At 46.0% G+C, this 13,075-nt stretch overlaps 1 protein-coding gene across 2 annotated transcripts in view; it reads right to left on the reverse strand.

The window, feature by feature from the left end:
- The window catches only part of TRAPPC3 (trafficking protein particle complex subunit 3), a 100,949-nt gene that overhangs the window by 51,982 nt on the left and 35,892 nt on the right, over positions 1-13,075 (reverse strand). Inside the window, exon 1 of one of the 2 annotated variants that reach the window (XM_069622614.1) lies at positions 8,552-8,594. The exons of the other annotated variant lie outside the window; for it this stretch is intronic. Coding sequence (XP_069478715.1) covers positions 8,552-8,590 — 39 coding nt within the window. The 5' untranslated portion in view covers positions 8,591-8,594. Of the gene's footprint in view, positions 1-8,551; positions 8,595-13,075 lie in introns of those variants that run through there. 2 annotated transcript variants of the gene reach the window in all.

Here is a 13,075-nt window from a genome sequence, read left to right on the forward strand (position 1 = left end):
CCTGACCACCCACAGCTCCTCCCCCCCTCCCTCCCCTGGAGAGCCACAGGCAGGAGGACCCTGATGAACAAAGCAGTGAATTATGGACTTTCCCAGAAATTATTCTTGCCATCACACGCCCCCTTTCAAACTAGTGTGAAAAAAGTACAGTGCGCAGGGCCAGGCATTTCACCCTGTGCTGGAGCAAGACTTGCAGCCATAGGAATAATATAATGAGACGAGCAGAGTCAACAGCTACCCCTATTCAGCTACGCATTAAGTGGTAGGGATGATAGGCAGTAGGCTCGTTTCATACATACTAGCTTATGGTGGTCACATACAGACTGGAAATGCTATTTTGGAAAAAACCTATCAAATCTTAACGTTCTGCAACGACATTTCAAAGGTAGGCTTTGATACGCAGTCTGCTTTCACTGATATTCTCTGTGTGGTCCCACACCCCCGACACATACCCCATTATCTTGTCTCACGCTTTTTTAGGCGGGCACACAGTCTGGTCAACAACTGACGATGTCCTGATGACAGTTTGGACCCTTTCCTGAATTTGCAAATCGCCAGTTCACACGGAAGGCTTCTATTACCCCAAACTAGAAACCCCAACCTGTTTGTGTCGACAACAATTGGACACTACTATTTGCAAGTAGTGTATAAATCTTCACAAATACCTGCTACTAACCCTCACTCAAACGTGAAGTTTAATTATTCTTTTTCTGTCGCCCACCTGGGCATATATTTGTACCTTTTTTCTAAGGTCTAACCTTGTGTATTTGGACCTACGAATTTTAAACATGTGTCTAAAGTCCTGAATAAATGTACCTGTTTTTTGTATATGACCACCATAAACTAGAATGTATGAAACTAGCCTACTACCCATCATCCCTACCACTTAATGCGTAGCTGAATAGGGGTAGCTGTTGACTCTGCTCGTCCCATTATATGATATTTGTCCTCTCGAGTCAAGCCCCTCTTAAAAAAAAAAAAATAATAAATAAATAAAAAAACACAAGAGGCATTTCGCCCTGCTCTCTCCAGCCATAGGAACAAGGCATAAACAGCGCAGAGCCAGGCATTTCACCCTGTGCTGGAGCAAGACTTGCAGCCATAGGGACAAGGCATGAACATCTACACCCAATCAAGAAATGGGGTAATACAAGCTTTTAGAGAGAATAAAAGAAAAAACGTGTTGGACTCGTTAAGCGGTACAGCGTATCCCAGCATTAGCAGAGAAAAGCTGGTTATCGCAATCAACTTAATCACATTGCCTGCACTAAGAAACGGGAGTGATAAGGAGAGGAACTTAAGCCCACAGGCATGACTGGAGCCACCTCGTTCTTGAATGCTCGGAGAAAATGCGTGCGGGGGGGGGGGGGGGGGGGGGGGGAATGGGGAGGGGTCGGGAGCGGTGGTGGAGCAATCACAGCAAGTGGCACAGACAAGAATACAGAGTAACAGTATTCAATGGAATAAAGAAAAGGTCCCCAGACAGGTGTACATGGAAACATACTTTACACCGGGCAAGTCAAGAAAGGAGGTGCAGTAAAAGGTAACCGATTTGGCTTTACGATGGGGAGTTTCGACCAGACACTGTTGTGTAGGGTCCACTGTATGATCCACCAGGGCATTAGATTAGGAAGTGTACTAGAGGGTCTGTGGGATACTGTAAAACTCTTGTACAGGGTCAACTATTGGTTAGTCTCTGATAGGAAACAGTGTAAACCATGTGCAAGCTTCCGATTGGCCAAGCCGGATACTTGTTCTATGCTGCACAGCCTCAAATTAGTCAAAGGTTGAACACGCACATAGAGATACCTTCGGTAATTTCCAACTGTGCCCACACTATACGAAGGCGAGAGGTCAATAGCAGCCTCCCCCATCCCCATTATAACAGCAGTGTGAGAGCAAGTGTCGGGATTCTGCAAGCATGCAAAGCAGCTTAGAAGCCACTTCAGATGCAGAATCTGAAGAACAGAGCTGGGGTGATATGTCGATCGGTGCAGTTCTGTACATGGAAAGTACAGACAGAGGTGCTACAGCAGCAGTTCAGCTAGGGTTCAGACTGCTAGGCTTGCCAACGTTCACAACTTGGGTTGTTTTCGGTAGATCACAGTAGTGTTTCTGGTCTTGGTCATGCAATGATGGTGTGTGTGGTGCTCGGCTCTGCAGAGGTCCACACAGGGATAGCAGAAAGGCATTCTGGGAGCAGGGGTTCTTGAGAGTGTGGTCTCAGCTTGTCCTCTAAGCCCGGGGCAGGAGGGGAAAGAGGAGAGCCCCATGCCTGGTCTTTTGCTTTCTGGAAGTTGAAAGTCAAGTACAACTTGTACTGGAGCAGAGCATTGCTACCACAAAGGGCCTTGGTAGGGTGCAGGTTCACGCAGGGCCTGCTCATGATCTGTCTTTGGGTTGGCATGCTCTTCTGTGCTTCAGAATTAATATGCAGCTCCACGAAACCTACAATGTAAGCATGCATTATCCTCCCACTCAGGGGGCCCAAGTATGCAGGTGTTATGGGTCCCTGGGCACCCTTGGGGAGGGTGGGGGATGGGGTGAGAAAGGGGAAAGCAATCTGCGCTGTGAAGGGTTTTGACGCATGCTGAATCAATAGACTGGGTAGATGTGGCGGGGGGGGGGGGGGTTGGTGGGGGATGTGGTGGGATGAGCTGTCGCCGCCCATCATTCCATCCCAGAGTCCAGGAGAACCGTGCAGTTGTGCGCATACCAAAAGCGCCAGTGGTGAGAGGTGTGCCAAAGGAAAAATAGCAGCACCTGTCAGAGCAAAAGCGCTTTTAAATCACCTCTGTTTCTTTGAGGGCACGCTCCAAATGTCAAGTTCAAACATTGCAAGATAGCTAATACCGGAGACCTTTGTTCAAAAATCCGTTTTACTGATGTCAAAAATTTGTTGAAATCATGGGCACAAGACCACTCTAAAGATTCAACCTTCTTGTGGGGGGGGAGGGGGGGGGTTCCACATAACCACTCAAATGTAAAGATGCCCATCAAAACAATAGCAAAAATCTCCTGCCAAATTCAAGACAACTCAAAAATGGCTGCAATACCGGTACTCACCACAATCAGAAAGCCGGCGTTTTAAAACCACCGGGACTTGTGTAAAACTGAACAGATGAACCCAAACCAGGCCAAGGAACGAATTGCTAAGAGGTGGATACAATGTAAAACTATATTCTGAAATGACTGGCAGGAAGTAATTATTTAATGTATATGTAAAAATTGTAAGTTTGATTTAAACTGGGAACTAAAGTGACATTTAGCTGAATTCTGCCTGACAACTACCCCCGACAGGAGAAACCTGCTCAGCCACTCTTCCCAGGCCTAGCTGCATCCTGCTGCCCCCACCAAAAGGAGATGACACCTCTCTGATTAGATTAGGGGAGGGGCACCTGCAGGAGTTTGAACAAAGCACTGTCCTGGGCTCAGGCAAATGTTATATTAGGGGGCAGGGGGTCATAAAATAGCTTCCTCTTGGGAGAAGTGGGAGGAGAAGTGCCTCTGGGAGCCACCTGAGCTGGAGGCGGGGATAGACAGAAACTTCCCCCCCCATGTGCTTTGGAACCTAAACCACACCCATCTGGGCCAGAGCATAATTTTAAAAAAGATGGATAATTCATAGTAAGGACTTGTCAGAATTATATAAGTACTATCATTATTCTTGTGATTTTTCTGTGCACATTTTAAGAGGTGTTAGGACCCTGTGGTGTATTCTGGGGGGTTGCTAGCGGAAAATAGGGTCCTACTCCAAATGTCTGCATGTTAAAAATCTGACACTTCATCAATTAATGTCCATACTCCTTGCGCACATTTGTGTAATTTTTGGTAAATGTCCGAAAAGCGCAAAATGTTGTCATTTTTGAATGCAAGCCCCCAGGAAGATCAGAGGCGGACAAGCATGGACCATAAGGAATATATAATGTGTACATGTAATTTCAACAAATTGTGTATCTGGGAAATATGTATTTGAATCAAATATAGATTTGTGGGCAAATGGACCACGAGAGGATCCTCTGACCCATAAACAGACATCATGATGACAATCCATTTCCTTCCCCCAATCATGGGAGAGTGGAGAATTGGGCCAATGACAAGTAGAGAGGGGTAGGCTTAGCTAGGCCCAGGCACACACCCATTTTCAAAACACAAACAGGAACATTGAAACACAGGTAGAGACATTCACTTTCCACTTTCTTGCGGGACGCTTTGCCGGGAGACTCCAGACTTCAAATCCATCAACCTCCAGAGAGACCAGAGATCCAGAGAGACCAGAACCAGTGCTTGACGGACCCAGAGAGCAGAGCTGACCCAGATAGCCGGGACTTCAGAACCACCCGCCGGAAGTCCTGTCCAACCTGACCAGACCTTGACGGCTTCTTTCAAAAATATAGTGCGAGTACTCACTGTGCAAACCCAATCTCTTAGTTAAAATAATCTAATCCAAACTATTTTAACCTAAGTAGAACTGCCTCCTAGAAATCCTGTCATCTGTCATTCTAAAGCTGCAAACTGTCACCTGTCATTTTACTTTACATCCGAAAATCTACCTTTATTAAATCGTCCGTATCTCTGGAACCGTTTGTCCTAGGAACGAGATTTTAGAATCTAAGCTTTCCAACAAGTCTAGAACCGACTTCCTACTCCTTATACTTTTACCACAATCGCGATTTACGCACTCGCAAAATTTACCGCGATTTGGCCTGATTTCATCATCTGTAAAAAGATAGCCGCTTTTGCCTGAATTGCTAAAATTCGTTTGCAGCCTAATAACCATCCCTGAACCATTGTTATGGCTGACCTGAACTGATTTAAAGTGTCTACCACTCACCCTGAACCTCCTATAGGGAATAGCAATTTTAGCATTTTTCACTTCCTTGCCACCACATTACAAAGCACTCTTGCCCGTGTTTTAAAAAGCATACCTGTTGTCTAAGCTTTTGGGGGGGGGGGGGGGGGGGGGGGGGGACCAAAATCCGTATTGTATTTGATTGTATTCCTGAAGACTGTGTGTGTTACTTCCATCTCCTTGCATTGCATATAAGGGGGGGGGGGGGGAATTGCCACCAGGAGAAAAGTGAACATATTATCTCTTGTGAAACCATATCAGTTTATTTTCTGTACTGCATTTATTCCACCTTGCATTTCCTTGAAACCATAAAGCATTTCAGCTACCTCATCCTCTATACTACTTCTAAGTAACCAAATCAGTTTACCAGTAGAACATTATCCATTGTTGATCACGGTCATATTTTAAGTGTGATATCCAATATTAATTTATTATAAAAGTGTGATAGATATATATTGTTATTTTTCTCTCAAATAAACCTTTTAAATTTGCAAAACAAACCTACTTCTTGGCTCAGTGGGATTCTAAGAGAGGGGTGTTATACAAGGGTGGTCATCCAGAGTACATGAACTGGACCTAAAAATATATCAATAAGGGTTTCCCTCAGCATCCCAGGCATTGACTTAGCTGTAGTGTTGAAGTGAAGCCGCTTAACAGTGCTAAATGTTCCTATACTTCCAATGCAACTTCCCTTAAATCTGTCCATTGGCACCCCCTGGGAAATTGGCCCCACTGCTCCCAATGCACCCAGAATGTGTTCTTCTCGAACTCACTCCCATTCAGCTGCGGCATAGCAGATTAATATGGGATTGTGGCCAAGGCCAGGGAAGTCCACCACGTGGACTTTCATAGACGTCACCATGAGTGCATATGAAGAAGCAACCGCTGCTGCTGACTTATTGGTCTTGTAGGTATGATATGACATTTTATAAACACGCCTACAAGTGTTTCACAGCGTGACGAGGCAAGGGATGGGCGTGGGGGGGGGGGGGGGGGAGACAAAAAGGGAGGACAAGAAAACAACCTTACTAGGCTTAGTGACATTGAGATCACGCAAGTGCAGGGGAAAAGTGCCAGGGGAATGGGAGGAGCTAAAGCAGGACACAGGATCAAAAACAAGTAGTGCAGCCAGCAGGTGACAGTGCAAGGATTAAGTGCAGACAAGTGTCTGATAAGTGAAGGCAAAGGGACTAGAGGGTTACAGATACAGACCCAAGTGCAAGGGCTGCCAGGAAGCAGTGCAGGTGTGCAACTGGGCGGGCAGGGACCTGGGCCCGAAGTTCAGGCTGGACTGCCCCTTTTGAGGTAGGACTAAGCCCGATTTGCATATTTTTTCCCCCCCCTTCTGTAATGGCTTGGCAGGCTGAAAAACGATGGTCTGGAGGGTTGCCCATAGCTTTGCCAATGGTTATGATTTATTCATAACCTTCTAGCCATCACCTTTTTGTTTTACTAAAGTTTGTAGAGGGCTCCATCACCTCAAAGAGTGATGGTAACATTGGGAGGAACCAGAAAGGAGGGGAAAAAAAAATAATATAAAGAGAAGCAATAGAAATAAGGGCCATACATTTTTTTAGCAGATCTCTAAAATGTTGGTGGCCAGTCAGCAATTAAAGTAAGTGGGAGCATATTCCAAAGGGTAACTACCAAGAGCCCTAGCTCCCGTCATACTTGCATAAGCAATAGTTACTAGACTGTTCTGGCCAGGAGGGATCGTACCAGGACTTCACCCAACCTAAAAACTGTTGGAGATTAGTTTAGATGGAAACAAGCTTTACGAAGGACTTTCTAGAAGCTTATAGATTTCATGCCACTAGATCTCACGGTCACAACCAAAAATTCAGGATACCCTATGGAAATCACACGTGAATCAAGGAGTTCAGGGCTCAAAATATGCGCTCCCCACTTGCAATTGCCTAGCGACAAGTGACTCTTGGCCAGTTGTGAAATAGCGTGACGTGAGCAAGTGTAGAATTGAGTAGCGAGTGACTTTTTATGGTTGGCTAGTAACTTGCAATTGAAATGCTGAAACACAAGAACACAGTCTTTAAGAGCACGTGAAAAGCAAACTCCCAGTGCCTCATTAATAACGGAGCTAGGGAGGGATCAGCAGTACGATGAAAGGTTCCCCTTTGAAGTTCTTGGATTTCTAATTGAACTAATCCTGCTGGACTCGAACCGTCTTCTCCCGTGCAGCAAATACCCTCTTGCACTTCACTGTGAAACCAGTAGTTCACTTTACGACAACACTAACTGAATAGAAGTCATACCATACAAATCATCGTTTCAGAAACAGGTATCACACGCCAGCTCGGTCATCAAGCTTTTTGTAAAGAAACGTTACCTTAGTGAGCAATCAGACCAACAGGGAAGCAGTGTACTTTTTTTACCCCTAAAGTAGACAAATACGCCCCTCAAAAAAACTGATGGGACAGGCGTCAGTCCCTGTTGACTGTTGCACTGATGTGATGGTTTGTTTAGAAATGCAGCAACAACACGTGCCCCAAAGAAGAAGACTACTACTATTGTGTAACCCGTTCTCAAACGGTCACTTAAATATTTAAAAGTATAGGAATTACTGGTCATGTAGAATTTATATTATGCAATAAAAATACTGATGTTGACAATTTAAAATATATTTTAATATCTAAAAATACCCCAGTAGACAGTGCACCTACTCTCAAAAAGTAGGAGTAAAATACTCCCACCCGAATATTGTATAGTGCGCCTTGGTTGAAAAAATACAAACTTATAAAATTAAGGACACAAAAAATGGGAGGCGTGTGAATTCCCCAATGATGGAATTCTCCAATAACGAGAAAGGTTACCGTTACTGCTGGAAGCAACTGTCCGAGCAAGAGAAAAGCACTTGCCTAATTTTCGAGATCAGAGAGTAAACACAACGTATGGTGCTTTTAGGGACCAATTTTAAATGGGCGGGTAACTTCCTGAACCCCCATCTGCAGTAGTTGAATGCCTACAGGAGGTCAATGGTGAGCCATCAGGGGGGTCTGCAGTTCCTCGACACACCTTAGGACTGGAGCCCCGTTTTCCGCAGCAAGCCGGGTGCAGGTGAGATGACTGCTTCACACTGAAGCCGACACAGCTGCCGCATGACAGCGGAATAAGTGTCACGCTTTCCAGCAAGGGGCGGTGCACATGTTTTTAACGCACACACTTCGGTGCCAAGAACGCGGTCAGCTTCATTTGTTTATTTGTCGAATGTTTAATGCTGAAACATGTCGTCAAGGGCACATTTCTGAAAAGGTTCCCTGTAGTGTATGTTCCGTCACGGTTAACGGGGAGGGTGTTCGATGTGCCAAGGGTGGTCGGAGAAAGCAGTCTCTGGAAATCTTGTGATAGAACTCTCGATTTCGATGAAGTCATGTCTGACTGTATGTAGACTTGTATTCCACGTTGTGTTCCCAATTTATGCACACATTAAACAATCACAACATCACAGGATAAACAGAACGACTAACATGCTCCCAGCGCACAATGTTTAAGGGTCTAGACTCTAGAGTTACACACTGCAAAAACAAACGAAAACAATGTTTAGTAACTATTCTGGCAATCCCTCCCCCGACACCTCCTAAAAAGTGAATTTCAATAAAACGTTAATCGCGGATTAAAATCAGACAGGAACACACATATAACATATGGCGGAAGGTCAAAGAGATTAGGAAAGGCGTCACCTACCATGAGATGCAAAGATGCAGAAGGTGAAATGAATGGCATGTACCAGTACTAGAGAATGAGGGAAAGAGACAGACAACACGAGAGTTACTCCAAGTAAGACACTGGACCGCACAGGAGACGGGGTGCATGGCAAAGACACTGAAACACAAGCAACAGACACGGAAAAGCCCAGCAGCGTCACAAACACATGGTATGCGGTGGTCATCTCAAGTAACACACAGCACATAAAACATTCAACATCTCGGAGCTGTAGTTACAATATTAGACGCAGGATGTTGTACCACCAAGGGTTTCAAAGTCCCTGTTGCAGTTCGGTGTCCACAGACAGGCACTTGGGTGTAGTCTTATGCGCCTATATGGTCATGGAACTAACATGATATGTAAAACCTTCATTCTGTATAGTTAGTGGTATTTTGTGCATTTTAAATACCCAATCTCAATTAAGGTATCATTACATAAAACGCCCCACTCACAAGAAAATTCAACTCAGACATTGGATACAGATACAGATGTTGAATAGGTGTAGCATGTAAAACAAGATGCCCGTTATACAATACAATTCAAGAAGAGTTGTCAAAGTGTAATATCAAGTTCATGACTAGGTTGCACAGAAAAATGTTGATGCGCTTCCTGGTGCCATCTTCATAAGCTTAGAAGGCATAACATAAGCAGTGTTGCATAGCAATTTGCTAAGCAATTCTGTAGGTTTGCTAATTAAATTGACACCTGTGTAGTAGCAATTTAAATCACTCTGTTCAATAAAACAGCAGCTCACCCTATATTCCTAATGGCTACGGAGTTCTCTCTGCAATCTTTTCTCGGTTTACTGAAAGTTCAAAGAGCTATTGTAGGGTGAGAGAGAGGGCAGCACTGATCATCTCCTCTACTCGAGTGCCAAAAGGCATGTGTGGAAGTGTTAAGCAAGAAAAGGATTGCAAACCAGAATTAATATGAATGATACTTTTATTAAGCCATATTTGGCAAAGACGAGTATGCGTTAATTGAGAGAGAGGAAAAAAATAATCCTGCAGTTCCATTTCTTAACATTCAAGTTTTTGCATAATTCACCAATACAGTATTGCCTCTGTAAAACACTGCACTCACTGTCTGTTGGTCAGTCAGTCAGTGTATCTAACTCATTGTGTCATCCAGCTTTCATTTTGTTGGGGAAGGTGCATCATATTCACAAGATAACCCTTTTGAAAATGCGCGTGGCCAAACGATTTTGATGGCAATCCTAGTTCTGCGACCTGCTGATTGCATACATCTGAGCAACTGGTGCTCAACTGGTGAAACAATCCCAAACTCCGACATTCTAGCTTATGACCTGGTTGCCTTGTTACTCTGAAAGTGAAATGGCCGCAAATGACAACATTCCACAGTTTGAACAGTTCTCTGCCCGCTACACCATCCACTCTTAAGTCTTTTATTTTATTTCCTCTCACATAATGAATAAACAAAGCTAAATAGATGGTGTAGTGATCAATAGGTTCATCCAGTCTGTACATCTACAGCAATACCATACACTGGGCCTCATTACGACCCTGGCGGAAATGGAGAAACGATGGCGGAAATGCAATACCGCCATCGAACACCGCTCGTTGCGATTATGACCCGTCACCGTAAAGTACGATGCCATGAGCGACACCGCAGTGAACGCCAACGCCAACTGCACCAAGTACGCGCACGCGCGCCCTGCAAAACCGGAATCACCGCCATGGCGCAACGGTACGCGAATTCTGACCCTAGCGGACATGTACTGAACGCCATCAAGCACGGCGGAAAGTACCATTCCGCCATGGTGAGAAATACGGCATCGTGAACCAACCGTTAATGGCCCTACTGAGTGCCTGTACTCCACTCCCTGGCCACATAGCACAACTCCTGGCAGGCGCAGTCATGCAACCAGTGAAAACTACAAGTCACCCATGCATGCCAACGTAGAAATGCATGCAGGGGCTGAAAGCGCCCCGTGAGTGGGCATCCATGTACGGCATGTCACCATAGCCGTACTGATGCAGCACAGGCATGTGAATGAACCAGGACATCAAAATGAAAAGCAAGAATACATGACACAATACAACAGTAGTCCCCCATCGCTTGCCACCAGCGCAAGGCAACACCCAAAGCAGTATCCTGAGGGAGAATGCACCAGCCCTGTACTCTTGCCAGTAAACAAACCAACCATCAGCAGAAGCATGTACCACACAAGTCGGCAGAGTGACTGAGCAGCCAGGCCATCACAAGAGGGGCCGACGGGAGCTGCAGGGCACAGATGGCACGAATACAGAATCAATTACAATGAACATGACCCCAGTTCCCCTCCAACAAACGCACGCAAACACAGGCACCTGTGACCATCCATATCCTGATAATCCCATCATCCCACCAATCCACCTGGCTGACAGGCACCAGTTGGCAAAAAGCTAATCCCCCGCCCCTGAGCAGCACATCATGAAAACAGTCACAATGGCAGGCCCTATCCGTGACCATACTGTGCTACGCAGGCAATCGCTGCCAGTACAGTACCACGCAACACAGAATGCGGAACACAATGCAGATGAACTCACAAAACATAGCGCCACAAATTGGAAATTGATACATCACCTGCAAAGAATGACGCAACATGTCAAAATTCGGAATACATTTTAAATGGACATCCAAATGACAAAGGGCAAACAGCAAATTGCACAATAACACCAAAACATCCATCATCACCGAGGGCTGCATCCGCAACAATTGACCAGCTTCCACTTGTGTGACGCGTTGTACCTTCATGGCACACAGGGCCTACATTAACGTTCCAAAAGGCAACATGGAAGCGGCAAGAACCGCAGGTCCGTCCCATGAGGCAGGCACTAGTCCAGCTGAAAGGCCGAAATGTTGCACCTAGCCACCAGTACTGCGTAAGGGCATGTGGCCCATTGGCGATCGTCCCATAAGATCGTAATGGTGCTCCACTGATTCACCCGAAGCTGCAGGTGTCGAGAGTAAAACCCATCTGGAGGAGTGGCGTACAGATGGCATCTGCAAAAGGGCACCAGATACCTGACACCCAAATGAAAGACAAATTAACCGATTGCATTACGGGACTTCTGATGCATTACACACTTCATCACACACACCAAATACACACCCATATGCATGCTAGGCCACTCCAAAGGAACATATACCCCCCTAAAGCAGCAGCGAATCATAACGAAAACAACCGAGGTAAATACACCATTGCCAACGTCTGTTACTGTGCATGCATCCGTCAAGACAGAACCCATGACATGGCATTAGTAACGTGCTTATACACAAGTGAATGAAGGTGCGTCGAGACAGGGAGGATCCGACAAGGGCAGATAGACGTTGGTCCCACTATGGCAGCATTGCATCACATAGCGTAGGGGAAGGGGATCGATTAACAAAACCCATGTACATGGCAGATTCATCAACTGTCCATGCATCCATTCAACATCCCCTCATCCCGCCATGTAATCGCATGAATATTCACTCACATAATATTTGAAACTTCCATTGCGTCTGTGCGTAATGCAGTCTGCAAAAACCACTGTGCTCCTGCCCGGATCTGTAGTGTTGTGTGGCAACATGGATTCTTAAACGTCCTGCCTTATCGTCCACTACGCTATAGCGCATCCCATTCAATTCACATCATTCATTGCTTGCTGGTTATGGGCCATGTCCCAAGGACATTCTACAATAGAACGTTACATTTCCAGCCAGACCTGTGGGCGTATCCTCGCCGCTACTTCAAAACCAAGACCGCTGTCCTTCGAATTCCTCATTTGCAACATTACGTCGAAAAGCCGTCTGTGAACGCTTGCATTCACAATTACATCAATGTAGTGCGTATGTGTGTGATAATGCTAACTGGCTACTATCACGATTGGGAGGCCACGCCCGTCGGTGAAGTTCGTTGTTGTGCTGCATGAGGGTCCTCCGTCGATCGAGCCCTACATACCACTGAGTCCTCACAGGTATGTAAGCGACAGCAAATACAGCATGTGTGACAATGGGAGCATAGCATAATAATCTGTCAAAGTACATCACACTGCCATCGGGATTTGATACATGATTGCAATCCCAAGATGCCATGCGGCCATATGCAGCCTTACGTGCGGGACGTGCTCAGCCAGAAGGGATTGCATCTGCCACAGATTCAATCAATCAGCACAGGTGGAGGCCATACAGGCCCACAGCACATATATAGCAGACCCAAGCCCCTCCCACAACCACTACCACTCCAAAATGCTACCGGCAGGACTAGCGATGTTGGCCCTGGGGGAGCAGATAGCACTGCAAGTAGTACAACTCGAAGAAGACGACGAACAACAACAGGTACAACAACTGGCCGCACAGGCGAGACGGAGGAGGAGGAGGAGGAGGAGGAGGGCAAGGCAGGTGCAGCAAGGCCCACCAGCACAGCCACTACCACCACGCAGGCGGCCCGCAACCCCACGCATCCGTGCTGATCCGTTCAACCTCACTGCTGAGCAGATCCACACCCTCTACCGTTTG

This window comes from Ambystoma mexicanum, chromosome 11, assembly GCF_040938575.1.
Source record: "Ambystoma mexicanum isolate Mex_15411 chromosome 11, UKY_AmexF1_1, whole genome shotgun sequence".
NCBI classification, from domain to species: Eukaryota; Metazoa; Chordata; class Amphibia; order Caudata; family Ambystomatidae; genus Ambystoma; species Ambystoma mexicanum.